The 22,652-nt window shown below is 41.9% G+C and overlaps 1 protein-coding gene and 1 long non-coding RNA gene across 8 annotated transcripts in view; one reads left to right on the forward strand and one right to left on the reverse strand.

Annotated features, from left to right (window-relative positions):
- MAP3K4 (mitogen-activated protein kinase kinase kinase 4) overlaps positions 1-534 on the reverse strand; it is an 83,919-nt gene extending 83,385 nt beyond the window's left edge. For 3 of the 7 annotated variants that reach the window (XM_068398410.1, XM_068398391.1, XM_068398400.1), the window contains exon 1: positions 92-528. In XM_068398410.1, the coding sequence (XP_068254511.1) occupies positions 92-156 (65 nt within the window). In that variant the 5' untranslated portion in view covers positions 157-528. Of the gene's footprint in view, positions 1-91 lie in introns of all 7 variants that reach the window. The other 4 variants (XM_068398429.1, XM_068398420.1, XM_068398382.1 and 1 more) reach the window with 3 other exon arrangements.
- On the forward strand, positions 50-22,444 carry LOC137662254 (uncharacterized). Its single transcript, XR_011047979.1, has 3 exons — positions 50-928; positions 16,210-16,303; positions 17,510-22,444. It is a non-coding gene; the product is annotated as an uncharacterized lncRNA (long non-coding RNA).
- The last annotated feature ends 208 nt before the right edge of the window (positions 22,445-22,652 follow it).

Genomic DNA, 22,652 nt, shown 5'->3' on the forward strand with positions numbered 1-22,652 from the left:
TGGCGGCCCCGGCGGCACCCCACTATCTGGCAGCAGCAGCCAGCGCCGCTCTCTGCACATAGCTCCCTATTTGGCAGCGCTGGGTACTGACCTCCCCGGCGGCGGCTCCTCCATGGCGGCGGCAGCAGCAGAGACCAGCGCGGCGACGTCTCTCATGCATGCACCGAGGCCGGCATGGCGGCGGATCGCAGTGCGCGGCCCGGCTTGGCCCGCTGCGGCGCCGGGGGTGCAGCGAGGAGGAGCAGGGGAGAGGGAGGGGGGATCTCTAGCCAGCTGCAGAAATCCGGCCGCGCAGAGCCGCCCGCGCGGCCGCCATCTTGAACACAGGCTCGGAGGGCAGAGAAGCCGGGAGCATCGCTACGGCGCGCGAGGAGGGACCGGCCGAGCCAGAGGCGCTCGCTCCGCCGCGGCCGGGCGGGGAGCGGCCCGAAGCGGGGGCTGCCCCCGCCCGCTGCCCCCTACGGGGGGCACCCGCCCCTGGTGCGGGCGCGGGGGACGGGGCGCGCTGTGGGTCTGCGACACTGCCCTCTCGGGACGAGACGGAGGGGGTGGGTGGGTGTTTCCCCGCGGTTCTCCACCCGGGGGGGCCGCGTTTATCCCGGCGCCGGGCGGTGATGGAGGCGCGGCGGGAGCTGCCGCCCCGCCAGCTGGCGCCTGGCTCACTCCCCACCCGTGACAGAACTGGTCGCCGTTACCGGCTGCATGCACTGCGGGTGCCGGGGTCTCAAAACTTGCAAGTTTCCACAGCGTTAGCAGCCAGGGATAGAAGAAAAACCTGATGACTGAGAGGAAGATGGTTTTACCGCAGCAGGTACCAGCTCCCTGCAGCTACTCGCGTGATGGCCAAGGCGTCCTGAGGCTGGAGCTGCCACGGCCTTCTCCAAAGGAGTTCGAAGGCATGGCAGGCCCTCAAGGTCCCCTTGAGGAGGTACGTGGAAGAATGTTCAGGGGTGCTCATAGCTTTTCAGGAAAAAAAATAAAAAAAAGGCAGGCATCATTTATTCTGCTGCTTACGGACTAACGTTTCATTTTATAAACCTTGTCTTTCTAAAGCCTCCAGCAGCGCTGGTTATCAGCCTTGAACAGAGAACTGGAGCCACGTTATCCATTTGGAAATACAGGGAGGAAAAATGTAATTTCCTGAACTATAGCTTGGCTGAAAGACCAACGACAACGCCCTTCAAAGGCAGAAAAGTGTCATGAGTTATTTAATTGTTACGGTTGGTGAGAGAGAGCCTGGTCTTCTGTTTTATAGGACTGGAAGCACAGCAGCAAACCCTGGCATCAGTAATGTGTATACAAACAGCATGTGTTATTTCTGAAGAGTGAAATCTGAACTTGGACTGGAATCAATGCTAGATTCTGCTTAGTGCACAGTTCCTTCATTAAATTAACTGTACAAGAAATTTACATAGATTTCTAGCCTGATACTAAAGTAAAGTCACTGTTCATGATATAAAGTTGTCCATATATCTGTCCAAGTTTAAGAAACGAAGTGTCTACAAATTGATTTTAACAGGCTCTTTGAAATAAGATTTTTTTTTTTAAAGCTGAAATGCAGAAGATACTTCTATACATTTATCATCTCAATAAATACAAGCATTAAAATGCGGGATCAGGAGAATAACAGTATGCAGGAAGCCAGTTTCCTGTTTTCTATAGGTCAAGAAAAATACCTGGATCATCACGACCCTGATGATCATGACATTCAAACATCAAGACATTCAGCATTTATGTGCAGAATTATTACTTAAGATTACTTCATGTAATGGAAAAAAAAAATATTTAGCATGTTAACGATTTTGGGTCGAATACTTGAGCCCAAAACCAAAAAGCAGTTTTAAAGGCAGATACACACAGTACATTCCTACTAATCTGTCATGGTGAACAAAACCTAGAAACTATAGATGAAGAAAGTCAACATCAGAAATTCTGAAGTGCTAACCTAATAAATTACTTGTCATCACCATAAAAACATAAATTGTCTAAAGCAAAGCTGCTTATTTCACGGTATGCACTTTTTTAGTATGATTGCAAATAACAAAGGCTCGATGTCATTGATGAAATAATTGCATAGCAATGGATTTTAACATTCTTTTCACCTAGTTATGGATCATCATCTGACACTATCAAGAGATAGTGCTATGTGCAGGGCAGAGAAGTCTTTATGTTTAGCAATTACAGCAAAATTTTTCATCTTTTTTGCTTCTTCAATCAAAACAATCAGTGTAGTAGTATGTTAGAAGCACAGAGTTTTCATTAACTAGGAAAAAAAAATCTGATATTGCCTTTTGCTACAGATGGGATGGCATGATGGTGTGGATGGGCAGACATCCTGGGAGCCCTTGGCAAAGGTGGAAATGGGGACTGCCCGCTGCCACTACTTTCTGTAAATACTAAGATGATTTACTGAAGCAAATTGAGATTCACTGCAGCCTCTCAAACAAGGAGGTCCAGAATAAACTTCCCTGCATGTCTCTCCCCCTTTCCCTTTAGGGCAACCCAGCACATTGGGTTGCATCACATTCTTGTGGTATACCATAGAGAATATGCTAAAACTACAGATAACAGGCCAAGCAAAGCAAGGCTGTAAGTGTGATACAATGGCACTTCTTTGTCTGCAATAGGCCATAGTGCGCAACATAGCTCCTGGCATCAAGGAGAAAACTATAAGAGACGAGGTTTATGAATGGCCTGGAGAGAACTTGGAAGGAAAGGAAAAGAGATGCAGGAATATATGGAGCTGATAGTACAGAAAACAGCAGATGATGTAAGACTGTCAGAGCCTATATAGAGATAATATTTAGCAAAAGCAAAATTTAAAGAAGTTACAGAGGTCTTACAAAAATTGATATGCACAAAATTCTTTTAGGTTTTTTTGTCTTCTTTTAAAGAATGTCTTTTTGTTTCAAAGACTCCCTGACTGACAGTTTGTGAGTCTAAACATATCAACAGTGCACAGGTGTATGGAAATTGATAAATGAAATTATTCACTCTGGTTCCACGACGGGAACAGAAGACACAAAATTAAAACAGACATCACAATAAATGATGTCTTAATCTGTCATAAAACTGAGGCAAAATATTAGTAATATTAAGCAATTTTATTGCTTGATGTGACAAATTCATGACCCCAAAACTCTAGGTTTTTTAAAAAAATGGGCGACTGTCAAAATAGACAAACTTCTTCCAGTTTGACTCTGTTTTATGAAATTTTAGGATTAATTTTCTTCTTTTTCTCAGCAATCATGTGAGTTTATATTTTTAGCAGATACTGCGATTGCTAAGGAATTTCTTTTTATTCCAGCAGCATGCTTTGTATTATACCAGCAGTCCTAGAACTTGCAATAAAAATTTAAGAGATGGCAATATCATCCTAATAACAAAAATAGGTCTTTTAAATAGCTTTTTTTTTTTACTTTGTACTGCAACTACTCTTTAAATTTGTATCTATCTATTCCTGGGGCATAGATTCTGTTATTCCTTTCTCATTTCATCACGAGTATCAGACAGGGTTGTACATGCAGCTGTGCTTTTGCCATTTGTGAGTTCTACAGCTCTTTTCTATATACAAAAAATACTAATGAAGAAAAAGAAAGATTTGGTCCATGTAAGTAATTAAATAGGTTATAAGAATATCTTTCAAAAATTTTCTCCCAGTACCTGTCACAAAGCCAAACTTCTATTTCACGTTATGAATGTTATGCAGAATAAGGCACAACTTGTTCTTTTTTTTAATACAGTTAATGAAACATAGAAATCAGATCGTTCTTCATTGTGAACCACATGCAAAAGTGAAATTCTCAACAAAAACAACTTTGTAGATGTAGTTTTTCCTTCCAATAAATTATTTATTTTAATTCCACTAAAAGCTGTTTAAAAGTAAAAGCAAAGTTAATTAGACATAGTCCCTCTTTCAGCAGTAGACACTGGAAAACAGCCTGTTAGGTCTAGTTAGTCTAGATCTAGTTAAATGTGCTGAAGATAGAATTTTCACTTTTTCTTGGTCACAGATGAGAAACGCTGTTCTGCAAGGCCGTGAAGAGTAAAACATGAACAATGCCTGCATTTAATAGCTAGAAGACAATCTGACACCATTTCTTTCTTACGTAGATATTGCAACTAGCTACTCCAGAGTCAAAATAGAATATCAAGACGTATTTCTACCTGGAAATATGCAGATTCTTACATCTACAGTTTTGTTGCTTTCACAGAAGATCAGGTTAGGGTTTTTTTTGAAAGAAACGTAACTTGGTTTTCAGTGTCATATAATTTGCGCTTTGCTGCAATTGATTTGAAGTGTGAACCTCTGAAAGAAATTAAGGAGTCACGCTGTATATAACCCTGTTCAATCATCCGTTACCACTGTGATTCATTCACTTCAGAAGCTCGCATGATAGCTGCCAAAGCTTGTTCAGCAGCATGGTTTAACACCCATGCTATAACAGGAGCCAGCTAGCTTGACGGAGGTAGAGTATTTCTGTCTAAACACTGTCATCTCACATGCTGCATGTCAGATCACACAGTGCTTGATATCATTAACTCATCACTATTAAAGGAGTATTTGTTAGTAAGAGTAGCATGAGGTCGGAAACATTCCTGGGATTATTGTCTTCTCACTTCAACTGGGTATTACTTTTTTTTTTTTATACTTCCTGTCCTAAAAAGCAACTGTGTGTAGCACTGCCTCTGCCATTGTTAACATGGCATGACCCACATGTGTGAACTTCAGCTGTGCCTAAAGCAGTATGCTTTTACTGTGTAAAGCTGATCTTAGAGGTTAGTGTCTGTAAAGCTGGGCATAGCTAAAACCACTGGCTCGTATTCAAAGGTACCTAGACACTGGACATAGAAATGGTTGTCCTTAGATATAAAGAGACTGAAAATATTTCTGAGGCAGCACATGTATTCTAACAGGACCTGTGAAAATACGCTGTGCTGAATTTAGTGCTACTTGAACTTGATTATCAACAACAGAGTAAGCTTGCTTAAAGCTAGCTTGGCTCCTGCTAAATCACACTATAATTCTTTCCTCAACTGTATAATAGACATACTCAGTGACCAGCCTTGGGACATTTATAAACAAGACCAACGTCATTGCAGTGCTTGTTTGCATTCGTGTTCGATATAGTAATTTCATGCTCAAAGAAGCTCCACTGAAGAATTGGGGCCCATCCTCTGAAACTACGTTTTGCAGACCCAGAGCATAGCCATCTCTTTTCTATGTGTGCCTGACAGTGCAGTTTAGTGCATCGTTATGTGCAACACTCCATGTTTTCAAGCATCTTGCAAGTTTGAACACTCGCTTATATTAAAAGTGTTAAAGTGATGCTATTTATTTGCATCAGCCCAGAAAGCAAAAAAAATGAAGTTCCAGACTATATCTTGTAAGATATCTGGTTGTGCATCTGAGATTCTTTCTATATCTGCCTTACAGCAGCTGCGTTATCCTGGCAGAAAACAGCTGTGAGATCTATATCAACTTCCCTGCCTAAGGATATCTTCTACAGCTCCTGTCCATTTCTCCTGCTTCCAACAGCTCTTTCTATAAAGTGAGAGTATTCCTTTACCCCAGCAGTTCCTGGCTGTTGCATCAGCCATGGAGTTACAAGCAGCCATGAGAAAATTTTAGTCTTCATTTAATGTTAATCCCTGCAAACATTTATATACACATCAGTTCACTTATATAATAGGCATGCTGAAATCAATGATTGGACAACCCTGGGAGAACAGTTATATATATAAATGTCTATAGGATCCATTTCCTCCTGCTCTGAATTGTCTGGAATAATTTAGCAGCCCCAACTTCACAAGGTGAGTTTCGTGGTGTAAACCTGTTGATGGCTCAGTTCTGGTGAACAGCAATAGGAACGAAGATGTTCTCCACTTGTTGCAATGCCCCCTTAACCAGAGGACAGGAAGATAGTAACTCATTCTACAACTCCCAGTTGTCTCCAATGCTGCAGCGTTTCAGGTTTTATCTTACACCTTCATTTCTGTCCACTTCATTACTTAAAAAAAGCTGTTACCTCATTGTGAATGTAACTGTTTTCATCCTTCTAAATACTTACATGGTTCCTACAGTATAAAACACTCTAAAGAGATATTCACCTGCCATTTGACATTACTCCAATGCATTCAGAGTTTTTTATTCTCATTTGAGTCTTATCAGCCCCTATCATTGTTTCTATCATTGTTTTGCATTTCCTCTTCTTCACAGGTACTGATGCTTATTTTAAGACACATCCATGCTAGGAAACAGCACACAGCACTTGAAATAACTGTTGAATGATGTGAGCTAATCTGCTTTCCTGTCAGCAGCAGTCTCTCCAGCTACAGCCAGCTGAGGAATCCAGTTTATGACCCTTGTATTAGGGAGCTGAGATCCATGTGACATTCTCTGTTGAGTGGTTACAGAAAACACAGCCTCCATGCATTTAGCACCTCTGTGAGGCAGTTCAAAAGGAGACGTGGATGTTAGTTATGCATGACACTACTTCTGAAACCTTCCTTGGCAAAAATAATGGACAATCATAAAGGCCAGCACTGAAGGCTCCAGAAGAGCTATGAAAAGCTGGACAGCAAAGCTTAACACCACCTTCCCCCATTTTTCCTTCTTTTCCCTCCCCAGAGACCTTCAACCAAGCAAAATTCGTATATCTTATAGGATTTTAAAGAGTCTCTTTTCCCTGTCCATTTTGTATGACAGAGTTCACACACCCTTCTGCAAAGAATCAGAGCATTACAAATCTGCAGATGTCACACAGCATTTGGCTGCCCTAGTTAGTACCTTCCACCGAGATGAGAGATCCCTGGGATCTCAAGGTGCATTGTAAATACATACTGGTTGTTGCCCAGGTAATAAATTGTAAGGTAATATGTTATGACTGTCTGTTTGCTTGACTGAGAGAGGTATCTGAGCCGTTTTCCTTCTTTTTTCCTATTAACTGAAATTCAAAAAACCCCAGTGAAGTGGCATCAATATAGTTTGGGTGAAGAGCATCTGAAAAAAATCGTTTGCCGTTATAACCATGCATATATAGGTAACCCATGTGAAAATTCAGTTTGGTCTAAGGCCAGTGCAGTTACTGCTTTGCAGTTGCTGCCGTACTAATGCGCAGGGAAGAGCAGAATATCAGGGAAATAATTACTTCTAGTGCATCTGCCAAAGGAAAGTTCAGTAGCATAATCTGAGCCAGCAGTGTCAGTTAACAAGCATTAGATGTTTATTGTTTTGCTTTAGAAGATGAAGTTCCTGTTATCTTTATGGATATACAGTTAGTCTCATCTATGTATGACAATGGTATCACTGATACCATCACTGTGTTTTTCTTGAGATAAACAAAGTGATGTTACTGATTTTTAACCAATTTTGATGTTAAAACATGTAACCCAAACATAACTTGTAACTTTATATTGTGTAACTCAAACATATCTTGTAACTTTATTCTGTTTGCTTTAGCATTGGGAATACTTTTGAAAATGCTATTTTTTTTAAAGATGGTTTCTATCAGCAGCTTTGGGTGTATTTCACTATGACTGTGAGTATATAATGGGACTTGTTTTTTAAGAGTAGCTGTTTTAACTCTAAATTGCATTCTGGAGCTATTCAGTTCCACTGCAGTTACTCTCAGCTGTGGTGATAATTAGAAATACAAACAAAAGTGTCAAAATTTTGTTAGTTCTTCTTTCTAACCAGGGAAAACAGAATGAGATAGTGTGTTGGTGGAGAATGGGGTGACCTTGTTGAAGCTGAGGATCTGTCATTGCCCAGTTCCTCCTCTCTTGCAGGCTGAATGCTATGGCATGTTTGAGCCCTATTTCTGCTGTTTATCTACAGACAGTTCTAAATCTGGGAGATAAATTTTCTTCACCCTTAATCCAAGCAGAGACACCAGTCAATTAGCCCTACTACTTAGGCTAGACATTAAGACAGTAACATAAAATATACTGAATTCTGTTAGAAGACTCCAGCTTTCTGCTGATGCATGGATGTTGCAGCATACAGAGCTAGGAAAAAAATGCTTATCTGCAGATTCAGCACCCAGTTTTCAACAGGACAAGCACACATTATTCTTTCAATAGTACTGGAGAAGGACTGCTGACTAGAGCTGGCTCGTTCACCTGTTGGAAGCAATCAGTATGGGTCAGTTACAAAACTTTATCACGTTACATAACTGTAACCTGCCTGAGATGAGATCACAGAATTATCTTCTAACTAACTCTTTAGGTAGACACTAACCTTTAGATGAACATTTGAGCTATAGCCCATTGGTCTGAGGTGGTCTCTCATGGTCTTTATTAGGCATAGATGACTACTCACAGAATGAAAAGATATGTGTTCTATAAGCTATGGAAGATTACTCTAATACATACTATATTTCTAAAGGGAGAGTTAAGGTTAGTATAAGAATAGGACTGCTATTCTTATCTGGATTTCAAATTTCAAGAGTAACACTTCAGTCAATATTTTTGCATTAAAATGGAATATTTACACATTTATAAAACACGTCCAAATGACAGCTGAATTCTGGGCTCCCCAGCACAAAAGAGACATGGACATGCAGGAGCGAGTCCAGCGAAGGACCACAAAGACAATGAAGGGTGTGGAGCATCTGAGAACTGAGGAGAGGCTGAGAGAGCTGGGACTGTTCAACCTGGAGAAGAGAAAGCTCAGGAAGGATCTTACTAATGTGTATAAATACTTGATGGGGAGAAGTAAAGAAGATGGAGACAGGCTCTTCCCAGTGGTGTCCAGTGAAAAGACAAGAAGGAATAGGAACAAAGTAAACCACAAGAAATTTTCTTTAAACATGAGAAACTTTCCTTACAATGAGGGTGGTTAAACAATGGCATGGGTTGCTCAGAGAGGCTGTGGAGCCTCCGTCCTTGGAGATATTCAAAACCCAGCTGGTTGTGGCCCTGAGCAACTTGCTCCTGCTTACCCTACTTTAAGCAGAGGGTTGGGATGAGGTGATCTCCAGAGGAACCTTTCCGTCTCAACCATTCTGTGATTGAACTGATAAATACTTTTGAATTACAAGCAATCTCTAGTATAGAAAGTTCATTAGGAAATACAACTATTTAAAAGCACACAGCACCACAAGACTTCTGGTATTATTTATCATTTTGTCACAAATTGTGGTATTTTTTAAATTATGGATTTTGAATAAAGAACAACTGCAGGTAAGAATTAAGTTCTTCTAAAATATATCATTCACACTGCTGTTAGGTAGCCACTTCTGCAAATTAAAGTGTAACTTCCTGTCAGAAGAAGGTGCACAAAGACTGTTTATATGGATATAAGGACAGCTTTGTGAGAAAGGAAAGCTTTTTTCTCCTCCTTTCCAAAGTTATGTCATTTCTTACTAATGAGTTTTACAGACAGGCTGACTGTACCTTTTTTATATTTTATACTTGGACTGTAGGTTAATTGTTTTGAGAAACTTTTAAAGAACAATTAACGTTAACAATGTCTTTTGCTTTTGTTCTTCAGGTGATAAAAAATCCTGATATTCAAATTGTATAAATTATAAACCATTGCATTGTCATATATGTCAAATAAACAAAGGCTGTCCTTATTTGGATGTGGTCAGCTTTACTGCTCTGCAAAAAGTGAATGTGACACCCTTATTCATTTGTACAAAGTCAGATTCTGAAAATCTTAGACTCCTCTGATTTCAACAGTTGTTTTCCCTGTGTGAGGTTTGCCCAACCAAAAGATGAATCAGCTCATGCCCCATTCGTGGCATTACACCTCAGCTGAGCTTTCTGATATATTTTAATTATCGCACTGCCTGTATTTGAAAATAGCCTATAAGCATGTTTAGTGTGGCAAGTACCTAAAATCTATTTATATTACCAATATTTTTCAAAGTTACATTTCATGCTATGTTTATTACAGCTATTCCAAATTTCCTTTTTCATATCTACAACAGCCTGCCATCCAGTGTTGAGTAACAGGATTTAACTGTGAATGGATGTCTCTCCCGGAAGTAACTAGCTCACATAGACTTCAGAAAGGCATGTTTTGCTTGCCTCGTCACTTGTCTAAAGATGGTAAGGGTAGAGCTATCAAATTTACTCTCTGATGTAATGCACTGAGTATGAGTCTCCTAGAAAGCTGCAAGTTGTAGGTGTCACATTCATAGCTTGTAGGGTTATCATCACAGACTCCCATTTCCTATGAATTGTAAGGTCAAAGGATCTTTATTTGAGTTCAAAAGATTTCTGCCTGAGAGAGCAGTAACAAACATCCAGCCTTTAAAATATTGCATTGAATATCTTTCCTATTTGATCATCACCATTTAGGTCCACAGCTCAGTAACTAAAGTGCACTGACAAGTTTTCTTCATGTTATACTATTTGCAATTTTTAGTGTAAACCAGAAGTGAATCTGGTTACTAGCTTGACATCCACAGAGACATATATTCACACAGAATCACAGAATCACAGAATCACAGAATGTTAGGGATTGGAAGGGACCTCGAAAGATCATCTAGTCCAATCCCCCTGCCGGGGCAGGATTGCCTAGACCATATCACACAGGAACGCGTCCAGGCGGGTTTTGAATGTCTCCAGAGAAGGAGACTCCACAACCTCTCTGGGCAGCCTCTTCCAGTGTTCAGTCACCCTTACAGTAAAGAAGTTTTTCCTCAAATTTAAGTGGAACCTCCTGTGCTCCAGCTTGCACCCATTGCCCCTTGTCCTGTCAAGGGATGTCACTGAGAAGAGCCTGGCTCCATCCTCTTGACACTTGCCCTTTACATATTTATAAACATTAATGAGGTCACCCCTCAGTCTCCTCTTCTCTAAGCTAAAGAGACCCAGCTCCCTCAGCCTCTCCTCATAAGGGAGATGTTCCACCCCCTTAATCATCTTTGTGGCTCTGCGCTGGACTCTCTCTAGCAGTTCCCTGTCCTTCTTGAACTGAGGGGCCCAGAACTGGACACAATACTCCAGATGCGGCCTCACCAGGGCAGAGTAGAGGGGGAGGAGAACCTCTCTCGACCTGCTAACCACACCCCTTCTAATACAGCCCAGGATGCCATTGGCCTTCTTGGCCACAAGGGCACACTGCTGGCTCATGGTCATCCTGTTGTCCACTAGGACCCCCAGGTCCCTTTCCCCTACACTGCTCTCCAACAGCTCTGCCCCCAACTTGTACTGGTACATGGGGTTGTTCTTGCCCAGATGCAGGACTCTACACTTGCCCTTGTTATATTTCATTAAATTTCTCCCTGCCCAACTCTCCAGCCTGTCCAGGTCTCTCTGAATGGCTGCGCAGCCTTCCGGCATCTCAGCCACTCCTCCCAGTTTTGTGTCATCAGCGAACTTGCTGACAGCGCACTCTAATCCCTCATCCAAGTCATTAATGAATATATTGAATAGAACTGGTCCCAGAACCGACCCTTGCGGAACTCCGCTAGACACAGACCTCCAACTGGACTCTGTCCCGCTGACCACCACTCTCTGGCTTCTTTCCTTCAGCCAGTTCACAATCCACCTCACTACCCGATCATCCAGACCACACTTCCTCAGTTTAGCTGCGAGGATGCTGTGGGAGACCGTGTCAAACGCTTTACTGAAATCGAGATAGACCACATCCACAGCTTTACCATCATCTATCCACCGGGTAACATCCTCATAAAAGGCTATCAAGTTGGTTGAGCAAGACTTCCCGTTGGTGAAGCCATGTTGACTGCCCCTAATGATCCCCCTATCCTTGATGTGCCTAGAGACAGCACCAAGAACAAGTTGCTCCATCACCTTTCCGGGGATGGAGGTGAGGCTGACCGGTCTATAGTTACCCGGGTCCTCCTTCCTGCCCTTTTTGAAGACTGGAGTGACATTCGCTTTCCTCCAGTCCTCAGGCACCTCTCCTGTTGCCCATGACTTAGCAAAGATGATGGAGAGTGGCCTAGCAATGACTTCCGCCAGCTCCCTCAGCACCCACGGGTGCATCCCATCAGGGCCCATGGATTTATGGACATCCAGGTTGCTTAATTGGTCCCTGACCCAGCCCTCATCAACCAAGACAGATTCCTCCTCTATCCTGACTTCTTCTGAGGCCGCAGGGGTCCAGGGATCCTCAGGACAGCCTCCAACAGTATAGACAGAGGCAAAAAAGGCATTCAGTAACTCCGCCTTCTTTTTATCCTCTGTCTCCAGGACCCCCACCTCATTCATCAGTGGGCCTACATTGCCTCTAGTGTTGGATGCATAAATATGAAGACTGAACATAAAACAATTGTGCTCATATTGGTCATCAGAGTCCTAGAAGCTGATTATGAAAACATGGCTATTTGCACATAAAAATAATCTGAAATATATTGTTTAATTGTACAGTGTCTGTATTCAGAGCTACATAATCACCCAGCATACTTACATGATGTTGCAAAGCAAGTCTGCTAAGTTTTCTAACTGCCTCTTTTTAACATACTTCATCCTTTTTTTTTTTTATTTTAATTTAGAAATATAATATTACTGCTGTATAATATGGGGGGGGGAACTAAGAAATATCCTTTGATAAATACAATTACAGCCATGACAGAGCACATCCAAATGTGATATTTAGTGGTAGGGCCTGTTAGTAATCATAGTTATGTACAGCAGATGATACAGAATGGATGGAACAGCCGAAACAAGAGGATATTGTAGGTATTGCCTTTCTAGTGTAACTTGAGCCTTATGCTAACCTGGTTTAAGTATTCATTGAACAATGGTTGCCTGCATTGAATTTAGCTAATTTTTTTTCAAAGTAAGAAGTCTGCCTTAAAAATAATAATTGAGATTTAATTTATGTCATTTATTACAATGAATGTATGAACCATGCTTCTTACCTCTATATATTGCTTGCTTTTTCTGCTTCCACTTGCTTGGATTACGTGGCACTTTGTTCAAAAGCATTCTCACTCAGAGTATTCTTCATTTCTGTATGATCTGCCTAGCTGAAAAAGGTTTTCTTGGTGTATTTATACTGGGAAAAACTGACAGAACTATAAATACAGCTCCACCAGTGCTTATGAGCGTAACTGAATCTCTTCCCATTGCAGCACAAAACTATAATAAAGTGTGCATTTTTACCAATATAACTAAATCGATAATAGAGCTGCTACTGGCATACATCATAGACACTCATCATTAGCTTACAGTGAAAGTCTGATTTATTGTGCATAGAAGTATAAAAGAAGTTTATTCTTATCAGTAAAATAAGACCCAGTTTCAGTGCCAGAAAGATGCACTTTTTTTTTTTTGCCAAGGGCAAGGAACTTTCTAAGGAACAGGCTGCACAGTTTAGCTGTTGAGTGCTCATCCCGCTGTGTGCTCCCCATCTGCTAAATATATGACAGAGCAGTACCCAGATTCCTTGTCTATAATCAAAAGCCTGGATGTTCTCCTTAGTGCCACCAGCAACCCTTGATATTCAAGGTTTGTATTTCCTTAAAATGCTAGATAAGGAAAGAAATTTTTCCAAACCCCTAACCCCCTTCCAAGTAAGAAAGATAATTAATATCAACATTTTTCAGTCTAGTTCAAGGTCTTTAAAGCAGGCTGGCCTGCTTTGTATTTTCTTGTGAAATGCAAAAGCACAGAGGGAATTGCAATGTTCAGTGTCTGTGAACATCTTTGCAAGTGTATGTAGCTATGCATTTAATCTGCATTTGGTAGGGCTAAACTTTAAAGAAAACATTTGCAAAACCAAAGAGCTGCAAATTCAGCTCAGTGACCTGGTGAGAAATCCCTGTGGCTTTGCAGGAGGGTGAGGTCACAGTAGAAGGCCAGACATATCCATTTTTGCTGCAGGCCTTCTTGCTTCTGGTCTGCAGAGTCCTGACCTGCCATGAGCCTGAAGGGGAATTGCACTGCAGAGCTTCTGCTCCATCCCCTTACCTCCATGGGTAGTAGCAGAATGCCTGGCCCATACTGACTTGACTTTCAGGTTATTGTGGTGTGAGTCATAACCCTGCTACATGCTGCATGATGTCTGCAAGGATAGGGGAACAATGTGTCCCGGGAGGTGCTTTGCCTCTTGGTTGGACATCAATGCTCAGCCACAGGAAGAAAACAGGGTCTGTGGTTCTTCCCCCCCACGCTCTCTAGTACAGTTGGAGGAGTATTCAAGTTACACCTGTTTAGGGAAGGTGTAACCTCTGACTTGGGCTGCCTAGCTCGCTCAACAGGCAGGAACGGGTCAGGGTGATGCAAGACCTGCCCATGCCCTTCCCTTTCAGAATATTTGTTCCCTCATAGGTATCAAGCAGACTCTGAAGCTTTTAAGTAGGGGCGGGGGGGGGTGTGTAAAATAGACACACAACCATCTTTGAGAGCTACAGACAAAAATAACCTGGCATTATTACAATATTTTTACAGAAATATATTTAGTTAATTTATTTAGGCAAAAGGACACCCCTCTAAGGCAAAACATGGAATTCATGAGAGCAAACAGAAGACAGAACAGGTATTTGGTGCATGGCTACTGAACCAATAATTAGATATTATGGTGCTAAGACAAGTTTGTTAATTTTCAGCAAAGACCGGTTGAGAGTCTTGCAATAGAAAAGGATGCTAAAAGTATTTTATAGAAGGGAAGCTTGCTCAGATGAGCAAAAGCCTATTGAAAAGGCCAATATATTCACTGTGTGTGAATTTGTTTTTGCGGTGTTTCCAGGAAAAATACAATAGTGAATAAAGGGTACTTCATCCACAAAAATATATTTTCAAGCACTCTTAGAAATGAAACAGTCACCAGCTCTTATGACACTGATTGCTTAAAAATGGCTCCTTTCAAGGGAAGGAGGACAATAAACCATTCTTGAAGGAAGTCTCAGTCACCAGCAACATTGGCCAAGTTTAAAATTTGCTGGAGAGTGGGAGTTGAGGATGTACTAAATCATATTGGGTTTAAGGCTACAACTGGACAAGCAATATATTATTTTAATTTCACTGGTCAAAGTTAGATCCTTGTTCTGCTTATGAGCAGCCTATTAACAGCTTTTAAAATTGCAAAACAAAAAAAAAAACCTCCCAAATGTGTCACGAATTGGAATTACTTGTACAAAACTTTATCAAACAAGTTTAAGCTAATGCCTGTTGCAAGTATTCCTCGGAGTATTTGACATTTGTGCCATGATATTTGTGTGCCGTGTGACATTCGTGATGTATTTATGCTGCATGAGCAAGTGCCTCGTTCAGAAGGTTGCTGCTGTTCTGCTGTGGGTTGACTAATGTCACCCCTGTACAGGGAGGCACTGTGCTCCCCTTGTATGAAAGCTCTGAACACAAGGGAAGGTGGGAGATGAATGGTGCCTCAGTCCTCTGCTAGTCTGTCTATTCACTGGTGACATTCCTAGTTTTCATTAAAGAAATTTCAGCTACTGGTATGACATACACTCTGGCAGATAAGCAAAGTCTCTTGACTCTTCTCAGAGAGCTAACAAGAGGTGTGACCATGACGCAAAAAAAATATTTTATGATGTTTCCTAAGATTTCCACTTGTCTCAGAGAATTAGGAAGAATTTTTATGTCCCAGCTCCAGGAGCCATGTGAATTAGAGGCAAATATAAACTCAGATTAAATTTCTATCTTCAGTTTTGGAGCAAAGTGCTTGAAGACATGATCCAGAAATATTCTAAAGTTACACTAAGCAAAACAAACAGACAGCAAATAAAAAAGGATCTACATACTTAGGCCAGCCTTCTCATTCTGGGGACCTGAATCATGACATTTGAATGCTTGGGTTAGCAATTCTGTATTTAGCAGTGACCAAAATGTTCAAAAATAGCTTCTCACTATTTGTGCAGCTATATTTATGCTTGGTAAAAGCCATGCTAAGCTGCCAAAAAAAGAAACCCAGACCTTGGCAGTTAGCAGGGCATGTCCACAAAGATCAATATGCAAGATTGCCTCTTGAATCTCAAGTTCCCTACTATTGCCTCTTCTATCACTCTTTCTTTAAGTGTGATGCATAAAGCAACAGTATTCAAACTGATTGATCTTCCAAAAGGGCAGGTCCACCACGCAAAAATTTTATTTCCTTTTAAAGTGAAAAAAACTGTGATCTCATAAGCTACACATTTGGAAAACTGTGCAAGTGTTCCTGACTGAACACAGACAAGCGTTAACTAATTACCTGCATTTCCTCCTCTTGTCTGCCCCAGTCTGATTTATTTGTTGATCTCATCCACTCACATCTCTGTTCTCTTTTAGACAGTTGGTTCTTTGGACAGAAACCATCACTTTCCTTTTTTTTTTTTTAAGACAACAGTGGATATTCTGGCTGGACTTCTTCACTTGCTATATTGTAAGTGTTAAATAAATAAAAATTTTGGTCAATTCCTGGTCTGTGTTGTGTCCAAAACTATAATAGGAAGCAAATGAAGTACTAGAAATCAATTTGTTCAGGCCTCTATCTGGGAGACGTTCTCATTCCAGAATACAGGGTTTGAAAAGTGTCATCTGGTGTGATACAGATAAGTTTTCTTCTCTACCATGTGTGCCTTCTGACATATATATGTATTTTAGATGGAAATTAAGACTGTTATGCTAAAAATGCATCCCTCCTGTTATATGTTGGCAGCCTCAACACTGTAGAAACTTCTTAAAACTCCTTCAGTCCAAATCCCAAATATGGGTACTTTAATGTCCAGAATCAGAACCTGGCCAACCCTTACTCAGAGAAGCAACCAGTCTCTTCTCACCCTTATGTGGCTTATGCAAGTGCCAGCCAGTCACAGCTGCACCTCCTCAGGGCACCAGCTGCTCCCTATGTGCTAGCCTAAGAGAGCAGGACAGACCACGGGTGTGTCTGTCATTGTATTGATCAGTACAAAAAAACCCTCTAAACCAAAACCAAAGGACTATAAAAAGAGAATGTATACTGCTCTAATCAGAACAGGGAGCTCTTGTGGGAGACTCACGTTCTCTAAAACAAACCAGAGCAATATTGCAATACACTGGCATGTATGCAAGCCTGTGCCCACACTATTGCCTTGAACATACTATGATGAGAATTTCTCATATTCATATGAATATGTTACATACACTTTAATGGGATGTGTTTGTAAAATATACTGGCATATGCAACTCTGGTAATGAATCTAAAGATTTACAAGTTTAAAACTATGCCAAAGGTGTTTTGGATGACTGTATTTGCCAAATGTAGCTAGCTGTGTAATGATGTTTTGATAGCTTCTGCAAGGCAGATTCTTGCACATTATTCAATAGAGCTTAGCTTAACTTTTCATTATATATGTCCAAGAAGGACATGGAAGTATCCCTGATTTTTGTCTCTCTAGTGTCCTTCAGGAATCAGCTGCCATTGTTCTAGATTATACAAGAGATGGGATCTTAGAATTACTGCATTCTACACCACTAGTGTATCACTGAGAGGTTAGGACACATTGCCAAGTAATTTATCCAGTTAGTGTTAGAAATCATGATTATGTGCAAGATAAAAAAATATGCAGAGTGAACTATGCAAATAACTATGCAATGTGACCTTCCACAGCAGTCCTTCCGCATCAGTTCCTCCGAAGATCTTCTGTCACCCGAGAAGATGCGCTTCCTCCCCACCTTCCGGTTACCCTCAGGGTCAGCAAGCTGTCTCAGAAGCAAGACATGGAGAAGCAAACAGGCCTGAGCCCCACAAGAAACAAAAGGGGTTTTCTGTCCTTCTGTGGGTTCAAGCTCTGTAAAAGTGAAATCCTGCTCTTCAGTCAACATTCACACCAGCTACCTGGGGAACCACCCTTTCAAGACTACCTACAAAAATAATAGAATTTTTTCAGTTGAGTTCTTTCAGCCTGTTGCTGATACATATATATATATATATATATCAATCTTTATATATAAAAATATTGCAAAATAGATACAAAAAATTGCTAAATACTTGGCTGTATTTTTTTGATATTTGCATATTCTGTAGCTCTGTCATTTTACAAAAAAAGACAAAAACATTTTGTTAATGGTAACTGCTATTATGCTACTCAGTTGCCTAATGAAATGCAAAACCCACATGCTCTTCCAGAGGATTTAAAAAATGTGATTATAATAACACACAGTCTGTCAGTCCAACTTCCAACCTTGTACCCAGCAGGAAAAGTCACAGTCAACGTAAGTATGGAAAAAAATATGTAAAAGATCCTTGCTAGTATTACATTTGTGCATCTGTAGGGACAAGGATGACAGTTGCTAAGTGCCCTGAACACTCAGTTTCTCCTTTGAGAGAAACTGTGTTCACAGTTTTTTCTCTACAAAGACGTCTGAGCTTGGATTCTTTCCTATGGTGCTGAATGCCAGCTTGTTCTGCAAAGAGAAAGGATTTAAAAGGACATAAAGCTAAAGGACTTCTTCTGGATAGACAGGCAACTATAACAAAAGAAAGTTTGCATAATGTAGAGAGGCTGAACTTCCTAATTCATTGCAGTATGTGCACAAGATCTTTTTATTTCTGTTAAATAATTTTCTTCGCTTGTAATGCCATTCTTGTGTCCTAAGTGACGACTGTCTGTGAAACTAAATAGCTACTAGAATGGCAGGAGGAGGCCCTCATAAAAATTGTACGACCTGTCTTCTTTTTTTTTCTTTTCTCTGCACTAGGACCATATGACCCTGAGAGACTGTCTGAAAGCACAGAAGCCTTCTCTGAAGTTCTTGGTATTTGGGAACTGTTTGCACTATTTATTTTTATTGTCTGTGTTAGACCTCTTGGTTCCCTTCCCCTTTGTTCTTCCCTGCTTAGCTCTGGGGAAAAACATCCTGAGGCAGAACCAGCACCAGCAGCACAGGCCAAATGAAAGGCTTTTCGTGCCTATCAGTGAAGCAGATGGGTGCATTGGTTCAGCTTGTCCACCAAACTCCGCCTGCACTGCCCAGAGCGGTCTGGCAGGCTCTGAGAGCTGCAGCTCTGCACTCAGGCCAGGAAAAGTTGCACCTTTTTCCATTTCCATCTAAACCCATTGCACAGCAAGGCCAAGCCGTTTTCCTCAGATTCTATCTTGAGCCAAAAAAAAGCCAGGCTCGCTGTGTGTTTGCTTGTCACTCTACGGGGAATGATTTACTGCCTGACTTCTTTATGGGCAGCAGCCCTCCTGGGCGGAGGGAGCCAGCTGGGGCATCCCAGCCAGACAGACACCCCCTGGGTGGCTGGGCCTGTCATTCACAAGACATGCTGGGGCAGAAGCTGAGGGACCAACAGCAGCAGGACAATGGAGTAAAGACGATTTACAGAAAGGAGACTGCTCCTTCCCACACTGGTCTGTAGCCAGGGATTCCGTAGCCATGGCAAGGCTGGACAGAGGTGACTCACTGAAGTGACTCAGAGGTGACCTGTGACGAAGCTCGCCTCTGACCAGAGTTATTACGCATGACCAGCTGAGAACAGCTGCCGTGGGGCGTTCGTCAGTATCGACGGGAGCTGTGGGGTTGTCTTTGGGGTTGGGGAGACTTCACCTCCCTTGCCCTTTGTCACACACCACCCTGCTATCTGCTAGAGAGCACCTCTGGCAGCAGGTCTCCCTGGTTAAACCGTATGTGTGGCCTGAGCCAAGCCCTCAGGTTTTGTATTTGAGGACATGCAGAGCGCTCACAGATCCGCTGCTGGTATGCAGCAAGAGGTCTGGGAGCTCACGCGAGCCTGTGAGAGAGTGAGAACCCGCAGCAGAGGTGTGGGAAGCAGCCACACCTCTGGCCATCAGAGGATGGCTTCAACCCTATCAGCCTGTTAGTCACACAGTGGCTACGTACTGCAACCGCTGACAGCAGCTTTAGGCATGTCTGCTACCACCGCAAGTCACATCGCCCAGTCTCTTCTGCTGCCTTACTCATTTCAATCTGCTTTGTAAAGGGAAGTCTGGTGAATTCTATGGTGAGCTGGACTGAAAAATTATCACCTCAGCTGTTTACTGCTTCTTCACAGCTCCAGTGCTTTTACTGTGCAGCTCTTCTGTTCTGTGAAACTATATGAACAAGAAAATAAACCCACCTGTTAATGGCAGAATATGGAGGGATGGGTTAATTGTGTGAGTAATCCAGGGAATCATCTGGTCTCAGGGACAGCTGAAACATTTTATCTAGCTGTGATCTAAGTTATGTTTTATTGGGAAACAGCTGTAATGGCTTAAAATGTTACTATTTCCTAGCTGTCCCTTGCGGTGCTTTTTTAGCTAGCATTTCCTAGCTGTCCCTTGCAGTGCAGTTTTTCTGCTGCAGACTACTGTCCAGATGAGTAGTAGCTGAGCTTCACTCACAGGTTGCTCGCCTGACTGCAAGGCAATCAGCTTAGGCTGAGCCACAGCAGATGGGGGCTTTTAAGATCAGCCAAGCAACTTTGCCCAGAGGCTGGCGTGTAGGGCTCAGATGATGTGCTCTTTTAGGAGGTTGGTCCCTCAGAGCACGCAGCTGAGAACAAATGGTCATATGTCAGCAATAGTATCTTAAAGCACCAAAGCTGTTTGTATTGTGAAGGTTAAGCCATCCTGTTTGTCACTTTAAACTCCAGATTATCTGAATTTTCTATATACTTGTAAAAGGAATATTTTAAAAATTAATCAAAGCAGTTTTACAAAAGCAAAATATATTTTGAGGATTTTGTGGATATAGAATGAGTTTTTTCGTTTCCCCTCATAAGTCTCCGAAAATTTCAAATTTGCATGTATTGGATGTATAACTCAGAAAAGCTGCAGCAGACCATCATATTAGATTTATCTGTCAGCAAAATCCTCTCAAAATACAGAAATTATTTAAGTTCTAACTGCACTGAGCTAAACTTGGTGATTTGCTAACTTTATGTAAGTAACTGTAATATCATACAGTGATAGTAAGTAAACACTTCAGTCAATTTTTCTAGGATGCAGAGAGCACTCTGAGATTTTCAGATGACCAAGTCTGATTGCTTGTTCTCATGTAGGATAACAAATACACTTCTCAAACACCAGGGAAAGAAAAAAAGAAGAGAGAAACAAAATTATTGTTCATCTTTCCCTAAGAAACAGCCCCCGACCTAGCCTAAAGCACCTCTGGAAATGTGCCACACCTTTGGGGCTTCACAGATTAGGAAAGTATGAACAACCAGAAAATCATATTTCTTGACCAGAAAAGGAGAGCTCACTTTCTTCTGAAAACACAGAGGTTCTTTTATTTTCAAGTTAAACTCAGTCCTACAGTGATCTGGACAAAATCATAAAAACTGGATATTTAAAATACCAGCTCCCCCACATGTTCAGTAGGAACACACCTTGAGGCTCACTAGTAACTCACGTAGCCATAACCCTGAGCAGGTAGGCGATGATTTTCATTTTTAAAGCTGTTAACAAGCACAGACTCACTATGCAGAAATCAAGGAAGCAGATAGGCACGTGTTGTCACTCTGGTTTTACTCACAGGGGGCATAAGCACGGCTTTACCCAAAGTGGGTCATCAGGTGCTGGGGTTAAGCATGCACGACTCGGGGTGCCAGCCCCAGCCGGCGGTGGCCACCCCAGAGGGTCGCCTGGGCCAGGGGTGCCTGCAGAGGGTGACAGCTCCCCTCTGCCTCCTCCACGCTCACCCACCAGAGGAGGAAAGGGAGGTGGCATGGGGTTGTGGGAGATGTTATGTGAGAAAACTGGACAGTGCTCTGCAATGAGCGTAAGTGACTGAGGGTTTTGGCCTTGCCACTCTCTTGTTCCCTAAGCTCGCTCAAGATTTTTTTATTCTTTGCACCTCTATTTCACCTCCGAGGACACTTCTCCTGGCCTGCTCGGCTGTATGGCACCAAGCCCTGGGTCCCAATCTCTGCCAGGAGAACTCATAGCAATAGTACTCAGGAAGATAGTCGTGATTAATAAGAAACAATTCTTTTGAATGTGGCATCCTGTGTAACAACACAAAAAAAGAGCTACCAAAGCAATCAAAAAACCCAGGCAAGACTGGAACCCAAAGAAAACAAAACGCAATAGTTTAAAGAAAGCTTCTCTACTTACTGCATATATAATGGGCTCTTCCAGAATTGTGCTGTGCCGAACGTATACTGGGGTCCAGTGGCTTGGATGGAGTGGCAGCGGGTAAAAAGCAAACTGCAGAAGCAGCAGGAACAGATTTAAAGGTCACCAAGCTCATTCACTCTGGAAAACAAGTGAACACTGCGATACTGTGAACAACACTGTGCCTACTGTCTATTACACCACTCCCCGTGACTGTTATCCTACTCCTTTTTCACTGTCATTACAATATATTTCTCAGTGGAGAACTGTGAAACATCAGATATCAGAGGAAAAAATGCAGAGTAGCAAAGGAAATAATAGCTTGCGTATGTGTCCATGGTGAAAGGGTGATGTGCAGGTACTCACACTTCATGGAGACCATGACTTGCTGCTGGCTCCATGTAACATCAGCCTGAGAATGTATGAAGAGTTGTGTATTGAAATGGTTTTTCCTACTCTAATAAAATACATTTAAAATGGAAGCTATGTGTCTAATTTTCCACTTACTTGTCTTAAAAATACTGTTGTTTCCTTTTATGTTCCCTACACTCACTTTCCTCCAAGATCCTGTAACTCAGTTCTAAGGCATGCATGCCAGATAACAAAAGGCTTGACAGAAAGTGCGTGGAAGCTGTTGGAAGTAGTTCCTTGCCACTGCCTTCAGGTGTTTGGTCAAATAACTCAGTAAGA

Source organism: Nyctibius grandis, chromosome 1 (assembly GCF_013368605.1).
Source record: "Nyctibius grandis isolate bNycGra1 chromosome 1, bNycGra1.pri, whole genome shotgun sequence".
NCBI classification, from domain to species: Eukaryota; Metazoa; Chordata; class Aves; order Nyctibiiformes; family Nyctibiidae; genus Nyctibius; species Nyctibius grandis.